The following is a 21,340-nucleotide window of genomic DNA, read 5'->3' on the forward strand; positions in this document are numbered from 1 at the left end:
CGCCGGCTAAAATGAAAATCGCCTGCAGCAATGCACACGCGGCGCTTAGTTTTCCGAAGTCGTCCGACGTTTCCTCTTGAGGCAACTTCGGGCGACTTCGGAAGAAAACGAAGTGCCGCATGTGCATTGCCGCAGGCGATTTTCATTTAAGCCGGTGGAGGGCAGAGGGAAGGCGGTTCGGGGAGATTGTCGCCCTGAAGAAAAGGAGATTTGTCGCTGTGGCGACTAATCTCCCCGAATCTGCTGGTATGGCCAGACCACACTGAGCAAATGAAATATATAGGGACACATGCTGCACAGCAAAAGAGTTTCCTGCATTCTAAATATATCCTCACTTGGGGCAGATTTATCAAGGGTCAAAATTGTCAAATTCAGCTAGGGAGCTATTCAAATTTTATTCGAGTTTTTAAAAAAATTCTAATTCGATTTTCGATATGGGGATTCAGTAGGTTTAGCAGACTATAAATGAAAAGGCTTATAATAAGTTCAATGAGTATTTTCCCCTTTTATATTTGCTTAATAAGACATTTTATGGCGGTACATAGATTCCTGTTTTCTGTGGTGATATTATACCTTCATAAATCCTTCACTTTTCAGCTTGTGCAGTTTGGAAGCTGCACTGTGGAGCCTCTTGCGTTGAGAGTTAAGTACAGAATCCATCACTTGCCACCATGTGCGGCAATTCAACACAAACACCAGGCCCACCACACAAGCCACGGCAATCAGGATAGAATTCACGGTCATGTTCTTGGGATCCACTTTAAAGATCGCCAGCAGCAGAACGCCGGCAAAGATGCACAACATAATAAAGATGAAGATTACAAATGACGGCAGACAGCATGTCTTCTTCCATTTCTTTTTGCCTAAAATATAATAAATACACATTAAAAAATATAAGCAAGAACCTTAAATAGCATTAATTATAAGAGTGTTGCAAAAAGTTAATGCAGTTTTACCAAATAATGCTTGCTCTGCATAGGCTTCTATATTCACATAGGAAAACTATGGAAAAATACTCTGGAAACCCTTCTATATTCAGCAAGCACTCAGGTTTCTAGTTCCATGAAAACAAATACAACAGCTTTCAAATAAATACAGGCAATACCTGGTCTACCACAGCTACAAATGGCGGCATACCCCTCCCCATATTTAATAGTTAAAGGGATACTGTCATGGGAAAACATGTTTTGTTTTTTTTAAAAAAAATGCATCAGTTAATAGTGCTACTCCAACAGACTTCTGCACTGAAATCCAATTCTCAAAAGAGCAAACAGATTTTTTATTCAATTTTGAAATCTGACATGGGGCTAGACATATTGTCAGTTTCCCAGCTGCCCCCAGTCATTTGATTTCTGCCTGCACTTTAGGATAGACCTACTTTCTGGCAGGCTGTTCTCTCTCCTACTTAAAGGAACAGTAACGTCAAAAAATAAAAGTGTTTTAAAGTAATGAAAATATAATGCAGTGTTGCCCTGCACTGGTAAAACTGCGGTGTTTGCTTCAGAAACACTACTGTTGTTTATATAAATAAGCTGCTGTGTAGCAATGGGGGCAGCGATGTTACACAAAAGGCTCATGTTACACAGCAGATAGCCAATAAGCTCTGTCTGTCTAATGGGGTTATCTGTTATCCATTAGTTAACCTGTGCCATATAGCGGTTTTTCAATTTCCGCCATTGCTCCACAGCAGCTTGTTTATATGAACTATAGTAGTGTTTCTGAAGCAAACACATCTGTTTTACCAGTGCAGGGCAACAGAACATGATATTTTCATTACTTTAAAACACTTAAATTTTTTGGTGTTACTGTTCCTTTATTAATGTAACAATGTGTCTCAGTGGGATTTGGCGTTTACTATTGAGTGTTGTTCTTAGATCTACTAGGCAGCTGTTATCTTATGTTAGGGAGCTGCCATCTAGTTACCTTCCCATTGTTCTTTTGTTAGGCTGCTGGGGGTGACTTCAAACCAAAGGTGCAGAAACAGAAGTCTCTAAATGACTCCAGTTGTTTGAAAAAGCAACAGTGGCATCTAAAAATAAAGCACCAGCCTAAGGGCGGTGGCAGACAGGGAGATTAGTCGCCCAAATCTTTTCTACTAAGGACGGCTAATCTCCCCAAATGCCTGCCGGCGATTCATATTCTTGCTGGCGTACATATGGCATATGTATCTCTCCGGAAATTCCAAAGTCGCCCAAAGTTACCTCGTAAGGCAACTGCAGGCGACTTCAGCATTCCAAAACAATACATAGGTCATCCCAGCTGACACGAGGTCACCGATTCCGATTAGAAGAGGTTCTGCCTAAATATTCGGAAGGGGTTTTTTACAGTGAGAGCTGTGAAGAGGTGTAATTCTCTCCCTGAATCAGTGGTACAGGCTGATAAATTAGATAGATTTAAGAAGGGGTTGGATGGCTTTTTAGAAAGTGAGTGAATACAGGGTTATGGGAGATAGCTCATAGTATAAGTTGATCCAGGGACTGGTCCGATTGCCATTTTGGAGTCAGGAAGGAGCCAGGTTTTTGCCTTCTGAATAAGCATCAGAAACAGGTCTAGATATTAAATCGGAGCTCACCCTTCTCAATGAAGCGTCTCTCTCATCGGTCGCAGCTCTTGCGGGATCCTCCTCACTTCGTTGAGGAGGTAACTTCAGTGCACAGATTTACCCCGTTTCACGGCGCAGATCGAAGGAATCACAAGAGACGGTAGTGCTCAATTTTCTTGCGGCTTTATTTGGCACATCTTAGTGAGTTTCTAGCAGTGGGTTGGTGAGGAAAACCTACGCGTTTCGTGACCTCTTTCCAGGTACCTGACGAAGTGCCTGGAAAGAGGGCACGAAACGCGTAGGTTTTCCTCACCAACCCACTGCTAGAAACTCACTAAGATGTGCCAAATAAAGCCGCAAGAAAATTGAGCACTACCGTCTCTTGTGATTCCTTCGATCTGCGCCGTGAAACGGGGTAAATCTGTGCACTTAGGTTTTTGCCTTCCTCTGGATCAACTGGCAGTTAGGCAGGTTAAAAAAAGTACAAAGGTTAAATTTTATGTACTTTTTTTCAACCTAACTTACTATGTAACTATCCCGCCGGGTGGGGTGGGAGAGCATTTTGGGGAGATTAGTCGCCCGCAGTAGAGAAGATGTGTCGCTGGGCGACTAATCTCCCCACCTGCCAACATAAGGGCAGAGACAGACAAGAAGATTCAGGGAGATTTGACAAATCACCCCTTCCACGTCTCACAAGGAAACTTCGGGCGACTTCGGAAAACAAATCGCTCCAAGCACTATCCCGTTGTTGATTTTGATTCTAGCCAGCGGGGAGGCAGTTCCAGGAGATTAGTCGCTCGACGAAGAGGTGATTTGTCGACTAAATCTCCCCGAATCTTCTCATCTGTCTCTGCCCTAACAGCAGTTACTTTTGAAACGGAGCAACAATTGTTTTATAAGTGCTGATGTGTTAATGCAGTATTGTTCCACTGTATGTATGTAGTATGCTAAATATCCACTAAAAGTTAAAAATCACAAAACTAAGCACAGAACTGGTACATCAACACTCCTCAAGATACTGGCTCCACAATCTCTTCAGCATGTGACAATAATATAGAATATCATTTTTGATTGGGTCACTGGTTTAACCCCCATACTATAATAAACATGTATTATTCTGATCTAATATCAGCACAATTTACTATAACTTTATTTAAATGTTTTAATTGCCGGTAAATACCTACGTTCATGCTGGAATCTCAAAGATGTCGTGCAAACAATATCCCAAGGAAAGAACCAGCAGCATAACCCTCTCACCTTGTGTTTCCTCAGTCTTGAACACTCTGAAGAGCCGCGTGGCTAAGAAACCAAACTCCCTCTCGCATGCATCAGAGAGTGTGGCTATCATTTCAGCCATGGAGGTTTCTCCCCCTACACTAGAAAGCCGATTGTAGTCTGTGAAAAGGAACCTGGATGAATATAAAGAAACTGGTTAATGTGTAAATGTTAAGGGTAGTTTGTCTCTTATGTTATAATATGATGGCAAGTTTAGGATTTCAATCATTATCTTTACAACTGGCAGAAACTCTCAAATCCATACAATCTCAATGGGCAAGAAAAGAGAGGTCTTACCGGACGGGCAAAGCTTTAGTGGTTTGCTCAGGAAGTTCTGGGGGATTCACAAACATGAGTTTCAGGAGTAATTCAAGGTACCCAATTTGTCTTGCCAGTCTGGTACTTAGTATCCAAGCCCAGTTCCAGTTTTCTCCTTCTCGTCTTCCACCGAAGTATACAGCAGCTGCAGATGGGGGAATTTAACAATATAGTGGATGTCAGAATATCCCCAGATCTTCGCACTAATAACTCAGCAATGCTCTAGATCAAGTGTGGGCAGCTTGTAGCAATATAAATGTGTAAAACTATACTATGTCCGACTAACTAGAAGCTTAAAGGGATACGGTCTTGGGAAAGCAAAATGAATCAGTTAATAGCTCTGCTCCAGCAGAATTCTGCGCTGTAATAAATTTCTTCAAAAGGGCAAACTTTTTTTTATATTTAATTTTGAAATCTGACATGGGGCTAGACATATTGTCAGTTTTCCAGTTGCCCCAGCCATGTGACTTGTGCTCTGATAAACGTCACTCTTTACTGCAAGTTGGAGGGATATCACCCCCCCCAGCAGCCTAACAACAGAACAATGGGAAGTTAACCAGAAAGCAGCTCCCTAACACAAGATAACAGCTGACTGGTAGATATAAGAACAGAACTCAATAGTAAAATCCAGGTCCCACTGAGACACATTCAGTTACATTGAGTAGGAGAAACAACAGCCTGCCAGAAAGCAGTTCCATCCTAAAGTGCTGGCTCTTTCTGAAAGCACATGACCAGGCAAAATGACCTGAGATGGCTGCCTAAACACCAATATTATAAATAAAAAAATACACTTGCTGGTTCAGGAATGACATTTTATATTGTAGAGTGAATTATTTGCAGTGTAAACAGTGTCATTTAGAAATAAAAACGACATCATACAAATCAGGACAGAATCCAGTTAAGCACCTACACACCTCAATATAATGCATGAATGAAACCAAAGCTCAAAAAATATGTAATGCACAAGTAACACATTAGAAGACAGGAATGACCAAGTCATTCCCAGGACAAACTCACCAAAGAATGTGTAAAGCACAGCCAACAAACTGAGTGCCACAGAAATGCCCAGTTTTGGATCAACTGTGAATGAAAGCAGCAATCCAAAGGTACTACAGAGCAGCAGGATAAGAAACACAATGACCCATGAAAACTGGAACAAAGGCTCTATCTGCTGGCCTGCAAAGGTCTTCATCTCATCTAAAAATGAAAAACAGCAAAATGATTAGCACATGTAAAGACAATGAAACCTAAAGTTTGCCAAAACAGTGGCCTGTATTCATACACGCTGGTTCTCCATACAGCAGCTACTTCTCACTTTAGAAGTGCTGAATCTGAACAAATATTAAATACAGGTATGGGATCAGTTATCCAGAAACCCGTTATCCTGATTTACAGGAAAGGCCATCTCCCATAGACTGCATTTTACCCAAATAATCCAAATTTTTCAAAAATGATTTTCTTTTTCTCAGTAATAGTAAAACAGTACCTTGTACTTTATCCCACAAAGATATAATTAATCCTTATTGGCAGCAAAACCAGCCTGTTGGGTTTATTTAATGTTTACATGATTTTCTAGCAGACTTAAGGTATGAAGATCCAAAATAAGGAAAGATGTGTTATCTGGAAAACGCCAGGTCCCGAGTGTTCTGGATAACAGGTCCCATACCTGTACTGGTTTCATGTAGTGTATGACAAGGGGTTTCTCCCACTGTGTGCAGGCAAATATTAATGTACTAGTGATGTTGTTTCAATTTATTAACTGCATTATTTCTATAGCATTCTTGCAGTCAGTGGGAACAGCCGTGGCCTCAGTGGTTGAGTCAGATTACAATAATATTAAACCACTGTCCCTTTATAATAACACAAATTAGACTGGGCAAGGGCAGGTTCATTTCTCTGTTGTTCTGCATAAACCCGGTGGCACTAAGAGAAAAATAATTTTCATTAAATATAAAGATTTCATGTCCAATTTAATTTTACCTTCAAGTTTTTTTAGCAGGAATGATTTTCCACTTCCCCATTGAGCGTACAGTCCAACACAGATCGGGGGCTGCATAGTGGGCTCGCTGAGGATATCGGCAAGAGCACTGCTGTACAGATCATACCCAAGCATATCACCATCAGACTCCGTGGGGGAAAGGTGTCCTATAGGAAAGAATGTACAGTAGGTAAAGCCTTGAGACAAGAACTGTATATGATCAGTGGAGAGTTTCAGCTCTACAACAATAGAAATGCACATGTCCTACTAAGAACCTCATAAATGGTAAATTCCATATTCTACACCTGTTTATTTACCTCTCCAGCAACCTCACCAATTTAACAATGACAACCCTTGCCTTTTAAATGGTTACATTTGAACTAAAACAGCAAAGACAATGAAATGCAGCACATTCACAAAATTTACATGTAGTAAGAAGACCTTATCAAAGCAATCAACTAAAGTGAATGATATTCAGCTATTACAAAGAAAGCTTGGATACTCACTAGCACCAAATATCTGAGTGAGGATGCTCTTTTGATGGCTGCAATCTATATTGTAAGGGGTCTCTCCTGCCTTGTTAGGCCTGTACAATAATCTTCCATCCTTAGGATTTCGAAGCAAAAGCTCTGCAAGTTTTCGGCTTCTGCCCCTGATCGCAATATGAAGGGGTGTGTCTCCTTTCTGCAAAAAAAGCAACAAAAATGTTGAGTCTTTATTCAAATGAAAGCGGTAGGAAATCCAAAAAAATTGGAAATAGAGTAAAATGCTATAAAAAGGGTTCCTAGATTTAAATTCCAGCCAGGGCACTTCTGCAAGGAGTTTGTGCAATGGTGTTTGAAAGTTTCTAAACCCTTCAGAATTTTTAATATCTCTGCAAAAATATAAAAAAGCAAAGGGGCGTGACCCCCTATCTTTGCATTCTGCACAATAAATGAGCAGGGAATCCTGCAACTTTAATGCCTGTGTGCCGACCTTCTTCTGTTCCACAGTATATGTGAGGCTGCCGGAGCCTCTAGGATTGTGCACCAGGCTGATCTGTGGAAGGGTGTGAGATTGTTCTATCATCTTTGGTGTGCCCTCATGGCTAAACAGCAGCTTGTTTACATAAACTATAGTAGTACTTATCTGTTATCTACTGTGTATCCTGTGCTTGAATGGCTGCCCTAATGGCTACACAGCAGCTTGTTTATATAAACTATTGTAGTACTTATCTGTTATCTACTGTGTATTCTGTGCTTGAATGGCTGCCCTCATGGCTACACAGCAGCATGTTTATATAAACTACAGTAGTACTTAACTGTTATCTACTGTGTATCCTGTGCTTGAATGGCTGCCCTCATGGCTACACAGCAGCTTGTTTATATAAACTATAGTAGTACTTATCTGTTATCTACTGTGTATCCTGTGCTTATCTATGTATCCTGTGCTTGAATGGCTGCCCCATGGTTACACAGCAGCTTGTTTATATAAACTATAGTGGTACTTATCTGTTATCTACTGTGTATCCTGTGCTTATCTGTGTATCCTGTGCTTGAATGGCTGCCCTCGTGGCTACACAGCAGCTTGTTTATATAAACTATAGTAGTACTTATCTGTTATCTACTGTGTATCCTGTGCTTATCTATGTATCCTGTGCTTGAATGGCTGCCCCATGGTTACACAGCAGCTTGTTTATATAAACTATAGTGGTACTTATCTGTTATCTACTGTGTATCCTGTGCTTATCTGTGTATCCTGTGCTTGAATGGCTGCCCTCGTGGCTACACAGCAGCTTGTTTATATAAACTATAGTAGTACTTATCTGTTATCTACTGTGTATCCTGTGCTTGAATGGCTGCCCTCATGGCTACACAGCAGCTTGTTTATATAAACTATAGTAGTACTTATCTGTTATCTACTGTGTATCCTTTGCTTATCTGTGTATCCTGTGCATGAATGGCTGCCCTTATGGCTACACATCAGCTTGTTTATATAAACTATAGTAGTACTTATCTGTTATCTACTGTGCATCCTTTGCTTGAATGGCTGCCCCCATGGCTACACAGCAGCTTGTTTATATAAACTATAGTTGTTTTTCTGAAGCAAACACACCAGTTTTCCCAGTGCAGGGTACAGTTTTCCCAGTGCAGGGTAAAATTATATTATCTTTCCTTTACAATACATACATTTTTTGGTGTTTGGTGTTACTGTTCCTTTAAGTAAAAGTTACATTTTGAGCATGGCAATAGTTTTACATTATGATTACATTTATCAAAGGTTGAATTTCAAATTCATGTGAGTATTTTTTAACTGTAATAAATTTGAATATACTTGGAATTCGATTGGGGGGGTTATTTAATATTAAAATCTAATATCGAAAACGCACATAAATTTAACTGCCTTGAAAACTCAATTGGATTAGAAACGAATTCGACTAAACTAGATTCAAGTTTTTTCTCCTAAAAAAACATGAATGTCATAAAAGGCTAGTAACATGTCCAAATTGATCCCCGGACCTCTCCCATTAACTTATACATTAACTCAGCAGGTTTAAGATGGAGAATAGTCAATTTTGAATTTTTAACTGGCCAGAGTTTGATAAATCTCGAAATTAAAATTTTAATTGAGTTTGGATAATTCACAATTCGAATTTGAGACTTTTGACTATAAAAAAATTTGAAAATTTGAATTTTCATTTTCACTTCGACTCTTAATAAATCTGCCCCTATATGTAAGCTTCAATGGATGCAAGAGGTTGATACGGTCAAGATTGTCTTTAATATACACTGATTCCAGGTCCCATGTTATACATTAAAAACCGATGTGCATGTGTGAATGTAGGGCCGGGATTTGTGTGAATTTTTACCCCATGGTGCCACTGAACCTCAGTTCTTTATTGTTGCCTTATATATTAAAAAAAAACATTGCATGATTTAAACTCATTATGCATCTTAGACAAAACTCCGTAACCCACTGTTTCAGACGAGACAGAAAATGTAACCTACAAGCGTCCATTATAGATCATCTTGGACAGCTTGATTCCAAATAAGAATCATTCCCTGAACAAGTTCAGACTTTAAAGCAATATCCCCGTCACTGTTTGGTTTACCTTATCAACTGCAGAAACCTTAGCTCCTTTATCAAGCAAAAGCTCCACCACTTCAATGCTTCTCATCTTTGTTGCCTTTATAAGCGGAGTTTCTCCATCCTATGCATTAACAGAAAAATGTGTGTCAGAACTACAGCTCCCATCTATACACCCTGTCTGTAGAAACCAATATTGCCACACTAAAGGATTCTTTAATGGAGAATGAAAGCTCCCGAAGCAGTTTATTGCCAATAGATTAGCCACAATAATTCAATATATAACACTTTATTTAAAGTAAACAGCTCTAGTAGCTCTCTGTTTGTTTAGGATAGCAGCTGCCATACTAGCTTGGTGTGACATCACTTCCTGCCTGAGTCTCTCTCTCTCTGCTGCTCATAGTTCTGGGCTCAGATTACAGCAGGGAGGGGAGGAGGGAGAAGGGAGAGAAGAGCAAACTGAGCATGCTCAAGCCCTAGCCCAGGAGGTTTATGCTGAAAACAGGAAGTCTGATACAGGAGCCCATGAGTACACAATAGAAGGAAAGAAATGTGGTGTTTCTTTTGACAGAGGACTCGGAGCAGCATTACTTTGAGGATTTACTGGTGTATTTATATAGACCTTTCTGATAATCTTACTTAGTTTTAACCTTTCCTTCTTCTTTAAGATGTCGTGAGATAAAGCAGAATGTCATATATAAAAAAGGCATTTCTGGGATAAAGGTTGTTGTTATAAAGAGACACCTTACCTTGGTAGAAAACTCTGTGTCAGGGTTGCACTGCAGGATGTCTCGTACCATGGTGGCATTGCCTTTCTCCACAGCCCAGTATAATGCTGTTTTGTTATCCTAAACAGCAAAATGAAATACAGGAAGATATCTTAAGGAAGCCACACACTGTTATAATATGGCCCATAACATGAAGAAATCTTTTCTTTTAATTTACTACTGCAGCGAAGAATTCATAAACCCAAATAAAAGATTGTATACATAAGTATAGCAAATATGCACCATTTAAAGGGGTTGTTGACCTTTGCGTTAACTTTTAGTATGCTGCAGAGAGTGATATTCTGAGACAATTTGCAATTGGTATTAATTTTTTTTATTATTTGTGGTTTATGAGTTATTTACCTTTTTATTCAGCAGCTCTCCAGTTTCAACAATCTGGCTGCTAGGGTCCAAATTACCCTAGCAACCATGCATTGATTTAAATAGGAGAAATATGAATAAGAGAGGGCTGAATAGAAAGAGGAGTAATAAAAAGCAGCAATAACAATAAATGTGTAGCTTTACAGAGCATTCATTTTTTTAAGATGGGGTCAGTGACCCCCATTTGAAAGCTGCAAAGAGTCAGAAGACGAAGGTAAATCATTCAAAAACTATTAAAAAAAAATAATGAAGACCAATGGAAAAGTTGCTTAGAACTGGCCATTCTATGGCATACTAAAAGTTACCTTAACGTTGGACCACCCATTTAACAGAGAACCATTTAAAGTTTTAATGACACAACTAAAAGTATATACGATTTACAGACTTTGGCAGGTTGGTTTAAATTCCCCAATGCCCTTACCTGTCCTCTAATATCAATGTCAGCATACTTGTTCAGTAGGGCCCTAACAATCTCCACATGCCCTCCTCGAACAGCTCCAATCAGAACAGTGTCTCCATTCTGCAAGTTCCAAAAAAATAGTGAACGTCTATGTCATTTCTCTTCCAAAACAGAGAGGAACAATTATGAAAACTACTTGGCAATGATTTTTTTTCTTTTTCGCAACTGCTGCTATATGAATTACTTTCTCACAGTATTTATGAGTAAATATGTACATATATATTCTTCAGAAATGACTTTTAGTAGAAAAAGGCACTTATTAATAGTTCTGAATATTCACTTACTCGATCAGGGATGTTGACGTAGGTTCCTGCATCTAAAAGATCTTGCACAATTTCTATGTGCCCCTCCTTTGCTGCAATGGCAAGGGCTGTATTCCCATCTTTATCTGTCAAGTTCACATTTGGGTTCCTCTTGAGAATCTCCTTTACTGTGTCGGTGAAACCACCTTTAACTGCTACAATCAGGGCAGTTATGGAGTTCTGTAAAAGACGCATGAATTGAATATAAATCAGACATTTTCTGAACCGTAACTCAAAAATACGTATGTATGGTTAGACATTTACATAAACAGTTTTGGATCAGCCCAGATCTACAAGTTCATGTCCAGGTGGATTGGCTACAAGTGTCTTTTGTTTGTTAGGGGCCCATTCACTAAGTTCGAGTGAAGGAGTAGAATAAAAAACTACTTTGAATTTCGAAGTATTTTTTTGGCTACTTCAACCTTCGACTACGACTTTGACTTCGAATCGAATGATTCGAACTAAAAATCGTTTGACTATTAGACCATTCGATAGTCGAAGTACTGTCTCTTTAAAAAAAAAACTTAGACCACCTACTTCGCCACCTAAAACCTACCGAGCACCAATGTTAGCCTATGGAGAAGTTCCCCATAGGCTTTCCTAGCTTTTTTGGATCAAAGGAAAATCGTTCGATCGATGGATTAAAATCCTTCGAATCGTTCGATTCGAAGGATTTAATCGTTCGATCAAACGATTTTTCCTTCGATCGTTCAATCTTAGGAAATGCGGTAAATCCTTCGACTTTGATATTTGAAGCCGAAGGATTTTACTTCGACCATCGAATTGGCTACTTCAACCTTCGAATCGAACTAAAAATCGTTCGACTATTCGACCATTCGATAGTCGAAGTACTGTCTCTTTAAGAAAAAACTTCGACCCCCTAGTTCGCCACCTAAAAGCTACCAAAGTCAATGTTAGCCTATGGGGAAGGTCCCCATAGGCTTTCCAAGTTTTTTCTGATCGAAGGATTTAATCGTTCGATCGAACGATTATTCCTTTGATCGTTCGATTGAACGAATTGCGCAAAATCCTTCGACTTCGATATTCGAAGTCGAAGGATTTTAAATCGGCAGTCGAATATCGAGGGTTAATTAACCCTCGATATTCGACCCTTAATACATCTGCCCCTAAGAGTTCATTTTAATGGGGAACTATCGGGAAATGTAATTTTTATATTAGCTTCAGCATACTGAAATAAGAAACTTTCTAAATACAATCAATTAAAAATTCTGTATCGTTTCTGAAATAATCAAGTTTATCTTCACCATCATTCTCTCAGCATCCGTTTCTCTTCATTCTGTCTTCATGCAGGAGTTGGGTGTCAGATGAGTGATTCAATATATCTTACACGAGGGCTCCTTTTGCCTAGAAGATGTATCAGAGCTCACTCTATTAAAATTAGGAATGCACCGAATCCACTATTTTGGATTCACCCGAACCCAAAAAGATTTGGCCAAATACCGAACCCTAATTTGAAAATTAGGGGTGGGAAGGTGCAAATATTTTTTACTTCCTTGTTTTGTGACAAAAAGTCACACAATTTCGGATTCGGATTTGCATCAGCCGGGCAGAAGGATTCGGCCAAATACAAATCCTGCTGAAAAAGACCAAATCCCTTATCGATTACTGGATTCGGTGCATCCCTAATTAAAATCACCAGAAATCCTGTCTCTCTACATGCAAAATTTGTGCAAAAGGCAGTTATATTGTTTGTACTGGAATCAGTTATTTGAGTGAGCTTTAACACAGTGCTACGCAATATGTTGGCGCTATATAAATACATGTTAATAATAATAATAGGAAAGGAAGCTCCCTTATAAGATATATTGTATCTTTCATCTGACACCCAACTGCTGCATGAAGAGAGAAAGAAGATAAATAGATGCTGAGAGAAGAATAGTGAATATAAACTTGATTATTTCAGAAACAATGCAGAATGTTTAATTGATTGTATTTAGAAAGTGTCTTACTACAATATGAGGAAGCTTATATTGAATTTTCATTATCGAGATAGTTCCTCTTTTAGCAAATAATCCTAATTTTTAATAATGATTTCCTTTTTCTCTAGAATAAGGATCAGAAACATTTCCCCAAAACTGATTCACAGTTACAACTGGACAGGGTCGGACTGGGGGGCCCGGGGCCCACCGGGACTACTGGTCCAGGGCCCCCCGCCCCCCCTACTGCGATGCGCCCAACTGTGCGTATGCGCAGCGTGAACACCACCATGCGTATGCGGCGCTTCTTGGTGCGCATGCGCAATCGGCCGATGCGATGCGCATCGCCAGAAACTTTTTTCAAAATTTTTATACTGGTAGAGGGGGTCTGGCCCGGCGGGGGCCCACGAGGGTCGGGCCCACCGGGTTTTTTTCCGGTGTCCCACCGGGCCAGTCCGACATTGCAACTGGATATTGTTATGAGACATAGGAGGAGGGCCCCAGGTCTGGACTGAGATTTAAAATAGGCCCTGGCATTTCAGCTACACAGAGGCCCAAACAGCACCTCACCAGCCAATTCACCAAGGTCGAATGAAGGATTCTAAGTAAAAAAAACTTCGAATTTCGAAGTGTTTTTTGGGCTACTTCGACATCGAATGGGCTACTTCGACCTTCGACTACGACTTTGAATCGAAGGATTCGAACTAAAAATCGTTCGACTATACGACCATTCGATAGTCGAAGTACTGTCTTAAGAAAAAACTTCAGCCCCCTAGTTCGCCATCTAAAACCTACCGAACCCAATGTTAGCCCATGGGGAAGGTCCACATAGGCTTGCCTAAGTTTTTTTTTGGATAATCCTTAGATCGTTGGATTAAAATCCTTCGAATCGTTCGATTCAAAGGATTTAATCGTTCGATCGAAGGATTATTCCTTTGATCGTTCAATCGAACTATTTGCGCTAAAATCCTTCGACTTCGATATTCGAAGTCGAAGGATTTTAATTCCCAGTCGAATATCGAGGGTTAATTAACCCTCGATATTCGACCCTTGGTGAATTTGCCCCTTAATGTAGATTAATATTTTGAAAAGAAAATGTTTTGAAAAGTAAACAGAATCTCAAGCAACTTTGCAATAAATATCAATTAAAACATTTTCATGATTTGTAATGGTTTGGAACAGTTCCCTAAGCCTAGCCCCATGCTCTCCTGCTGATTGGTTCGACTACTTTGCTGAGCTGGCTGACTACTGTTACTTTGTATCAACAGCCACCTGCATCCTCCAAACCCACAATTCCCTGCACATGTGATTTCAATAAGGAATGGAACATCATAGTGCAATGCATTGTGGGTTATGTAGTTCCTGCATCTGTAAGGTTTAGGAATTTGTAACATCAGTGTTTTAGTCCCTCCTTCCCTGCCAGGATTTCAAATGATGCAGTAATTACAAAAAGAACTGTTAAACAGCTGAATTTCAGCATAGAAGATGGCGTTTATTCATACTTTTGTGATGGGTATATTAGGGGGTTTCTGTGTTGTGTGGGCCTCTCTATCAAATTTAGATTTGGAAGCTGGAGTACTTTAAATGTTTTTAGCAGGCTTGAGGTATGGTGATCCAAATTATGGTAAGATTCCTTATCTGGAAAACCCCAGGTCCCAAACATGTTGCATAATAGATCCCGTACCTGTATATGCAATTTACAGTATAAGAAGAGGTCACTGGATGTTAATATGTTTAAAGTAATGTATTGAACATATCACAATATCCATACAGCATGTGGCATTATGGTTATGGTTGCACAATATGGGGCACATTTACTATGGGTCGAATATCGAGGGTTAATTAACCATCGAAGTTAAATCCTTCGACTTCGAATATCTAAGAACGATTTGAAGGATTTTAATCCATCGATGAACGATTTTCCTTCAACCACAAATTGCCTAGAAAGCCTATGGGGACCTTCCCCATAGGCTAACATTGGTGCTCGGTAGGTTTTAGGTGGCGAAGTAGGTGGTCAAAGTTTTTTTTTTAAAGAGACAGTACTTCGACTATCGAATGGTCGAATAGTCAAACTTTTTTTAGCTCGAATCTTCGTTTAGAAGTCGTAGTCGAAGGTCGAAGTAGCCAATTCGATGGTCGAATTAGCCAAAAAAATACTTCAAAATTCGAAGAATTTTTCCTTCTAATCCTTCACTCGAGCTAAGTAAATGTGCCCCTAAAACTTAAAAGAATAAGGTAGCTATGCTGCCATTACTTTTGCTTACATAAGTGCAGCAAATTAATAATTTTTAAACAAATATTGGTGCACCTTTAATGCAATGTCTGTAGTGCCAGCTTTGCAGAGCAACCAAACAGCAGGAAACTTGCATTTCGGACTGAAAATGCTGTAAACGCCTGCATCATACAAGGAAATAAAACATTACTTACAGCCCCTTCCTGATCAACATCTGCCCCCATTTGCAGAAGATATTTGACACATTCCAGATGCCCTTTTCTGGCAGCCCAAATGAGTGGTGTGGTACCAAACTGCAAAGGAAAACAGAAAACAAAGCATCAATACACCAACTTTATTATGAATGCCTTCATTTTAGATGAAAAGGTCTCTCCCAGATTTCTCTCAAAAATTAGCAGCCCACATTCTGTCACAGATCTAAACCGTTTACTTCAGCTGCATTTAGCTTGATGGCACATAGGGTGCATTTTCATTAAAAGGGGTTGTTCATCTCTAAATAAACTTTTAGTTTGATGTAGAGAGTGATATTCTGACACAATTTGCAACTGGTTTCCATTTTTTATTATTTGTGGTTTTTGAGTTATTTAGCTTTTTATTCAGTATTTCTAGTATATGTAGATCTAAAAACAACTGGACTTGAGAGTAATCATTGAAGACAATGTCACCTCTTTGAAGAGTTACAATGTGCCATTGTGATTGAATAAGTGGAAGATTTATATGCCGAGAACTTCCCACACCAGTCAGTTGAACTGAAGAAGCTGCTCGGATGAGGAGTGAAACATCTTCAATGATTACTCAGCAAGTTGTTTTTAGATTTACCTATACTAGATATACCATGACCTGGATGAATTAAAATCCTCATAGTCATTTTTATTCAGTAGCTCTCCAGTTTGAAATTTCAGTAATCTGCAATAAATTTGTAGCCATACAGAGTATTTGTTTTTTAGTGACCCCCATTTGAAAGCTGGAAAGATTCAAAAGAAGGCAAATAATTAAAAAACTATGAAAAAAAGAAAACATGAAGACTAATTGAAAAGTTGCTTAGAATTAGCCATTCTATAACATACTAAAAGTTTATTTAAAGGTGAACCACCCCTTTAATGTCTGTATAAAGGAGACTGTTTGTTGATCAAATGGCCCTTTACTGCATAGCCTTTGTGCCATTGTGATTGGATTAGTGAAAGATTTATATGCCGAGAACTTCCCACACCAGTTAGTTGAACTGAAGAAGCTGCTCTGATGACTGCTGAAGATTAGAAATATAATCTAGGCAGGGTTAAAATGAAAATATTCTATTAAAATAAGTAATTGCATAAAAACTGGATAGCTTACATAGATGAAAACTGTGCAATATTAAGTCACACAAAAAATGAAACAGGGAAATTCTGGTAAGACAGTATCCCTTTAAAGGTAATTCACTTTTAGGGGCACATTTACTATTGGTCGAATATTGAAGGTTAATTAACCATCGATATTCGTCTGTCGAAGTCGAAGGATTTACCGCATTTCCTTCGATTGAACGATTGAAGGAAAAATCGTTCGATCGAACCATAAAATCCTTCGAATTGAATGATTCGAAGGATTTTAGTCCATCAATCGAACGATTTTCCTTCAATCCAAAAAAGCTAGGAAAGCCTATGGGGACCTTCTCCATAGGCTAACATTGGTGCTCGGTAGGTTTTAGGTGGTGAAGTAGGTGGTCTAAGTTTTTTTTTTAAAGAGACAGTCCTTCGACTATCGAATGGTCAAATAGTCAAACGATTTTTAGTTCGAATCGTTCGATTCGAAGTCTCAGTGGAAGGTCGAAGTAGACAATTCGATGGTCGAAGTAGCTAAAAAAATACTTAGAAATTCAAAGTATTTTTTATTCTAATCCTTCACTCAAGCTAAGTAAATGTGCCCCTTATTGTGATGTACAGTTATTGTGATGTACAGTTATATTCTGAGACAGTATGAAGTATTGATTTTTATGAGTTTTATCTGAAATCGATTCGCATGGTAAAATCCTAAAAGACAGGTCTCATAAGTAACAAAAATACACATGCTGACACCTACCTTGTCTGAGCAGTTGACTTTTGCCCCATATTGAAGGAGGAGTTTCACAATGTCAGAGTGACCTCGGCCGGCAGCCCAAATAATTGGGTAGACACTGTATTGCTGAAACCAAGTCCAAAGACTTCATGTGAATACAGATAAAGGCTATGACTTTAAATATTTTAAAAAAAAACATGTTTTGATTTAAGGAATAGAACATTCAATTTAAAAAATATAATTACGACCACAAAAGTCATGTGTCATTTAGCCTGTGCTTCCACATGAGCTCCAGCTCTCTCATGAACTTAACGGCATGTTTTGTGGCATGAATGAGTCAGTTTGTTTCCATTATTTATCCCGCTGACTGTACATTCCTCTGCCCCAAAATAATATACGTCATGGAACCCAAAGGAGATTTATGATGTGTTAAATTTAATTGCTGCTGCAAAGAATACTGGTGGTTTTGAGTAATACACAGCAGGTCCCAAACAAGTCTGACTGCAGTGGACAAGCAAATAGCATCTAAAACAGAACAACAACATTTTGACTTTTACGTAGTGTAAATTGGAATGGGACTTATTCTATACCTAGTACTGTTCATGCTCCAATTCATGCTCATTTACCTTTGCCTAAAGGAAAAATAACACCAAAAACTAAAAGTGTATCAAAGTAATTAAAATATAATGTACTGTTGCTCTGCACTGGTTAGGGTTGCCACCTTTATGTCTGGCTGAGACCGGGTGGGGGGGTGGATGGTCCGTGACGTCAGTGGGCGGGCTATGATGTCAGCGGGCGGGGCTATGATGCAGCGATCAGCCGATCGCCGTGTCAATCAAGGGAATCCCACCCAGTTTCCTTATTTGGAAAACCGGGCAGGAAGTATAGACCCGAGAAGCCCCTCAAAATACCTGGCTGTCCGGGTCAAAACCGGATAGGTGGCAACCCTAGCACTGGTCAAAGTTGTGCGTTTGCTTTAGAAAAACAACGATAGTTTATATAACAAGCTGCTGTGTAGCCATGGGGGCAGCCACTCAAGCTGGAAAAAGGGGGAAAATGCACAGGTTACAAAGCTGATAACACCATTGTATTTGGCTGGGTTTATCTTTGATGTGCTATATAACCTGTGCCTGCTCTCATTTTTTCCAGCTTGAATAGCTGCCCCCAGTTACAGTTGACTTTCTGAAGCAAACACACAGGGACAAATTTATCAAGAATCAAATTTGTGAGTTGAGCGAGGGTTTTTATACCTCGAATAAACTCAAATGTTTTGGTATTTTTGAAAAACTCAAACGAAAAATGACGGGGAAAAAAAACGCTAAAGATTGAGTTCCTGTGCCAAAAAAATTGGAACCAATCGGATTCATGTTCTGAAAACTCGAATTTCAAGGTTTTTTTTTTACTTACCGTAATAAGTATCAGACATTCGAGTTTTTAAAAATATAAGTCAAATGCGTGAGTTTGGGTGCAAAAATTTGAATCGTGGAAAAAATCTAATTCGATTTTTGATAAATCTGCCCCACAGATTTTAACAGTGCATGCTAACAGAATATTATATGTTAAATACTTTAAAACACTAATTTTTTGGTATTACTGTTCCTTTAAAGTCTGAGGGCTAATTGGCTGTACAGAATATCCCTCAACTGGGGTCAACTGGGATTCTCTAGAGAGATCTCCACAAAAAAGAACTGTATGTAATTTTTTGTGGAACATGTATAGACTGCATATTAATCTACCATTGAAACAGCAACAAACAACCCAAAAATCAAGATGTCTCACCAGCCCAGTTATGTTCGGATTAGCGCCTTTTGACAGCAGAAAGTCCACCACGTCAGTGCTACCTTTGTAAGATGCCCATATGAGGGCCGTCCATCCTCCCTGGAAATAAGGAAAGGGCAATCAGAAAAACAACAACACTAGAGAAATGCATTAATACGGCACAAATACCTATATGAGAGTGCTGCTGAATCTTGCTTATATGCCATTTTTGCAGCTCAATCCATTTTAGCATTATTCTTCTGATCACTCAGTAGAAAGTTAAAGGCATACTGTCATGGGAAAACATGTTTTTTAAAAAACGCATCAGTTAATAGTGCTGCTCCAGCAGAATTCTGCACTGAAATCCAATTCTCAAAAGAGCAAACAGATATTTTTATATTCAATTTTGAAATCTGACATGGGGCTAGACATATTGTCAGTTTCCCAGCTGCCCCCAGTCATGTGACGTGTGCAAGCACTTTAGGATGGAACTACTTTCTGGCAGGCTGTTATTTCTCCTACTTAAAGGAACAGTAAAATCAAAATTTTTTACAAAAAAATTTGTTAGAATACAACAAAAAAAAACACCAAGACAAATTAAAATTTAAAATAGCAAAGCCTTTATTAAGAAATAACTTACAGAAACTCCACTTCCTGCCCTCTACAGAAAAGGCGACAGGGCGACCATCCATCCTGCAGCGATGGGAGACAGATCGGGGAGACTCCACGAGACAGTGTCTGGGACACTGTGGGGGTGAACCTGCGCTACACTGCCAGGAGTGGGGCATTTAGCCAGAAACATGGAAGGCTGCCCCAAGGAAACGGAAGGGCATTGTCAGTCCCACCATGCCCCCCACACTCTATGAACCATGTCAACCCAGACAAGCCTCCCGCCTGAGTCGGAACCATTGCCACTCTGGGATGCGCTTGAAGCCCAGGTGCTGGTGATCATGCTGCTCATGAGAGGAGGATGAAGAAGAGCTGGAGAAAGAGATCGGGGCAGAGGACCCCAGTGAATAGCCAGGGAGGAGAAATCGAGCGCTGCAGGATGGATGGTCGCCCTGTCGCCTTTTCTATAGAGGACAGGAAGTGGAGTTTCTGTAAGTTATTTCTTAATAAAGGCTTTGTTTTTTTAAATTTTAATTTTGTCTTGGTGGGGTTTTTTTTCGTTGTATTCTAACGAATTTTTTTGTAAAAAATGTTGATGTTACTGTTCCTTTAATGTAACTGAATCAGTCATAGTGGGACCTGGATTTTACTATTGAGTGCTGTTCTTGGATCTACCAGGGAGCTGTTATCTTGTGTTAGGGAGCTGGTATCTGGTGATATCACTTCAACTGCAGCACAGCTGTAAAGAGTGACTGAAGTTTATCAGAGCACAAGTCACATGAATAGGGGAACCTGTGAAACTTACAATACGTCTAGCCCCATGTCAGATTTTTGAAAAAAACATGTTTTCCCATGACAGTATCCCTTTAATAATTGCATCTTTATGCTTGCAGGTCACGGTACAGAGCAGTTTAGAAAGTGACTGCAGCTCTGTTTTTAGGCAATATCTACCTGAATACCAATATCACTAATATGAAGGTTAACTGCTTTTTAATAACAGGTGGTAATTACGTTAAAGGGCCCCGCCCATGTTTCTTGGATAGTTTGCACAGAGCACAATAAAGCAGGTTTGGTTTGTACTGTTACAGTTAAAGGCAGTATTGGGCTACGTGCCTAATAGCTTTTTAAAGGGGAACTAGCACAAAAATAAAAATTTAACAGCTTCAGCATACAGAAATAAGAAACTTTCTAAATACAATCAATTAAAAGTTCTGTACTGTTTCTGAAATGATCAAGTTTATGTTCACTATTTCTCTTTTAGCATCTGTTACTCTTCATTCTGTCTTCATTCAGGAGTTGGGTGTCAGATGAATGATCCAATATATCTTATAGGGGGGCTCCTTTTGTCTAGAAGATGTATTAGAGCTCACTCTAATAAAATCACCAGATTGGATGTATTAGAGCTCACTCAAATAACTGATTCCAGTACAAACAAAATCTAACAAAATAACTGCACAAAATTCTGCATGTAGAGAGACAGGGTTTCTGGTGATTTTAATAGAGTGCGCTCTACAAGATGTATTAGAGCTCACTCTATTAAAATCATCAGAAATCCTGTCTCTCTACATGCAGAATTTGTGCAAAAGGCAGTTATTTTGATAGATTTTGCACTGGAATCAGTTATTTGAGTGAGTTCTAATTCATCTGCTAGGAAAGGAGCCCCCTATAAGATATATTGGATCA

At 39.3% G+C, this 21,340-nt stretch overlaps 1 protein-coding gene across 5 annotated transcripts in view; it reads right to left on the minus strand.

Annotated features, from left to right (window-relative positions):
• The window catches only part of kidins220.S (kinase D-interacting substrate 220kDa S homeolog), a 125,203-nt gene that overhangs the window by 92,149 nt on the left and 11,714 nt on the right, over window positions 1–21,340 (minus strand). For all 5 annotated transcript variants that reach the window (XM_041565051.1, XM_041565052.1, XM_018265920.2 and 2 more), the window contains exons 5-17: window positions 19,070–19,168; window positions 17,315–17,416; window positions 15,454–15,552; window positions 11,072–11,269; window positions 10,749–10,847; window positions 9,929–10,027; window positions 9,205–9,303; window positions 6,620–6,797; window positions 6,116–6,280; window positions 5,153–5,332; window positions 4,115–4,280; window positions 3,800–3,951; window positions 574–863 (exon numbers count right to left, since the gene is read on the minus strand). In XM_041565051.1, the coding sequence (XP_041420985.1) occupies window positions 574–863; window positions 3,800–3,951; window positions 4,115–4,280; window positions 5,153–5,332; window positions 6,116–6,280; window positions 6,620–6,797; window positions 9,205–9,303; window positions 9,929–10,027; window positions 10,749–10,847; window positions 11,072–11,269; window positions 15,454–15,552; window positions 17,315–17,416; window positions 19,070–19,168 (1,926 nt within the window). The remainder of the gene's footprint in view (window positions 1–573; window positions 864–3,799; window positions 3,952–4,114; window positions 4,281–5,152; window positions 5,333–6,115; window positions 6,281–6,619; window positions 6,798–9,204; window positions 9,304–9,928; window positions 10,028–10,748; window positions 10,848–11,071; window positions 11,270–15,453; window positions 15,553–17,314; window positions 17,417–19,069; window positions 19,169–21,340) is intronic.

This window comes from Xenopus laevis, chromosome 5S, assembly GCF_017654675.1.
Source record: "Xenopus laevis strain J_2021 chromosome 5S, Xenopus_laevis_v10.1, whole genome shotgun sequence".
In the NCBI taxonomy this organism is placed as follows: Eukaryota; Metazoa; Chordata; class Amphibia; order Anura; family Pipidae; genus Xenopus; species Xenopus laevis.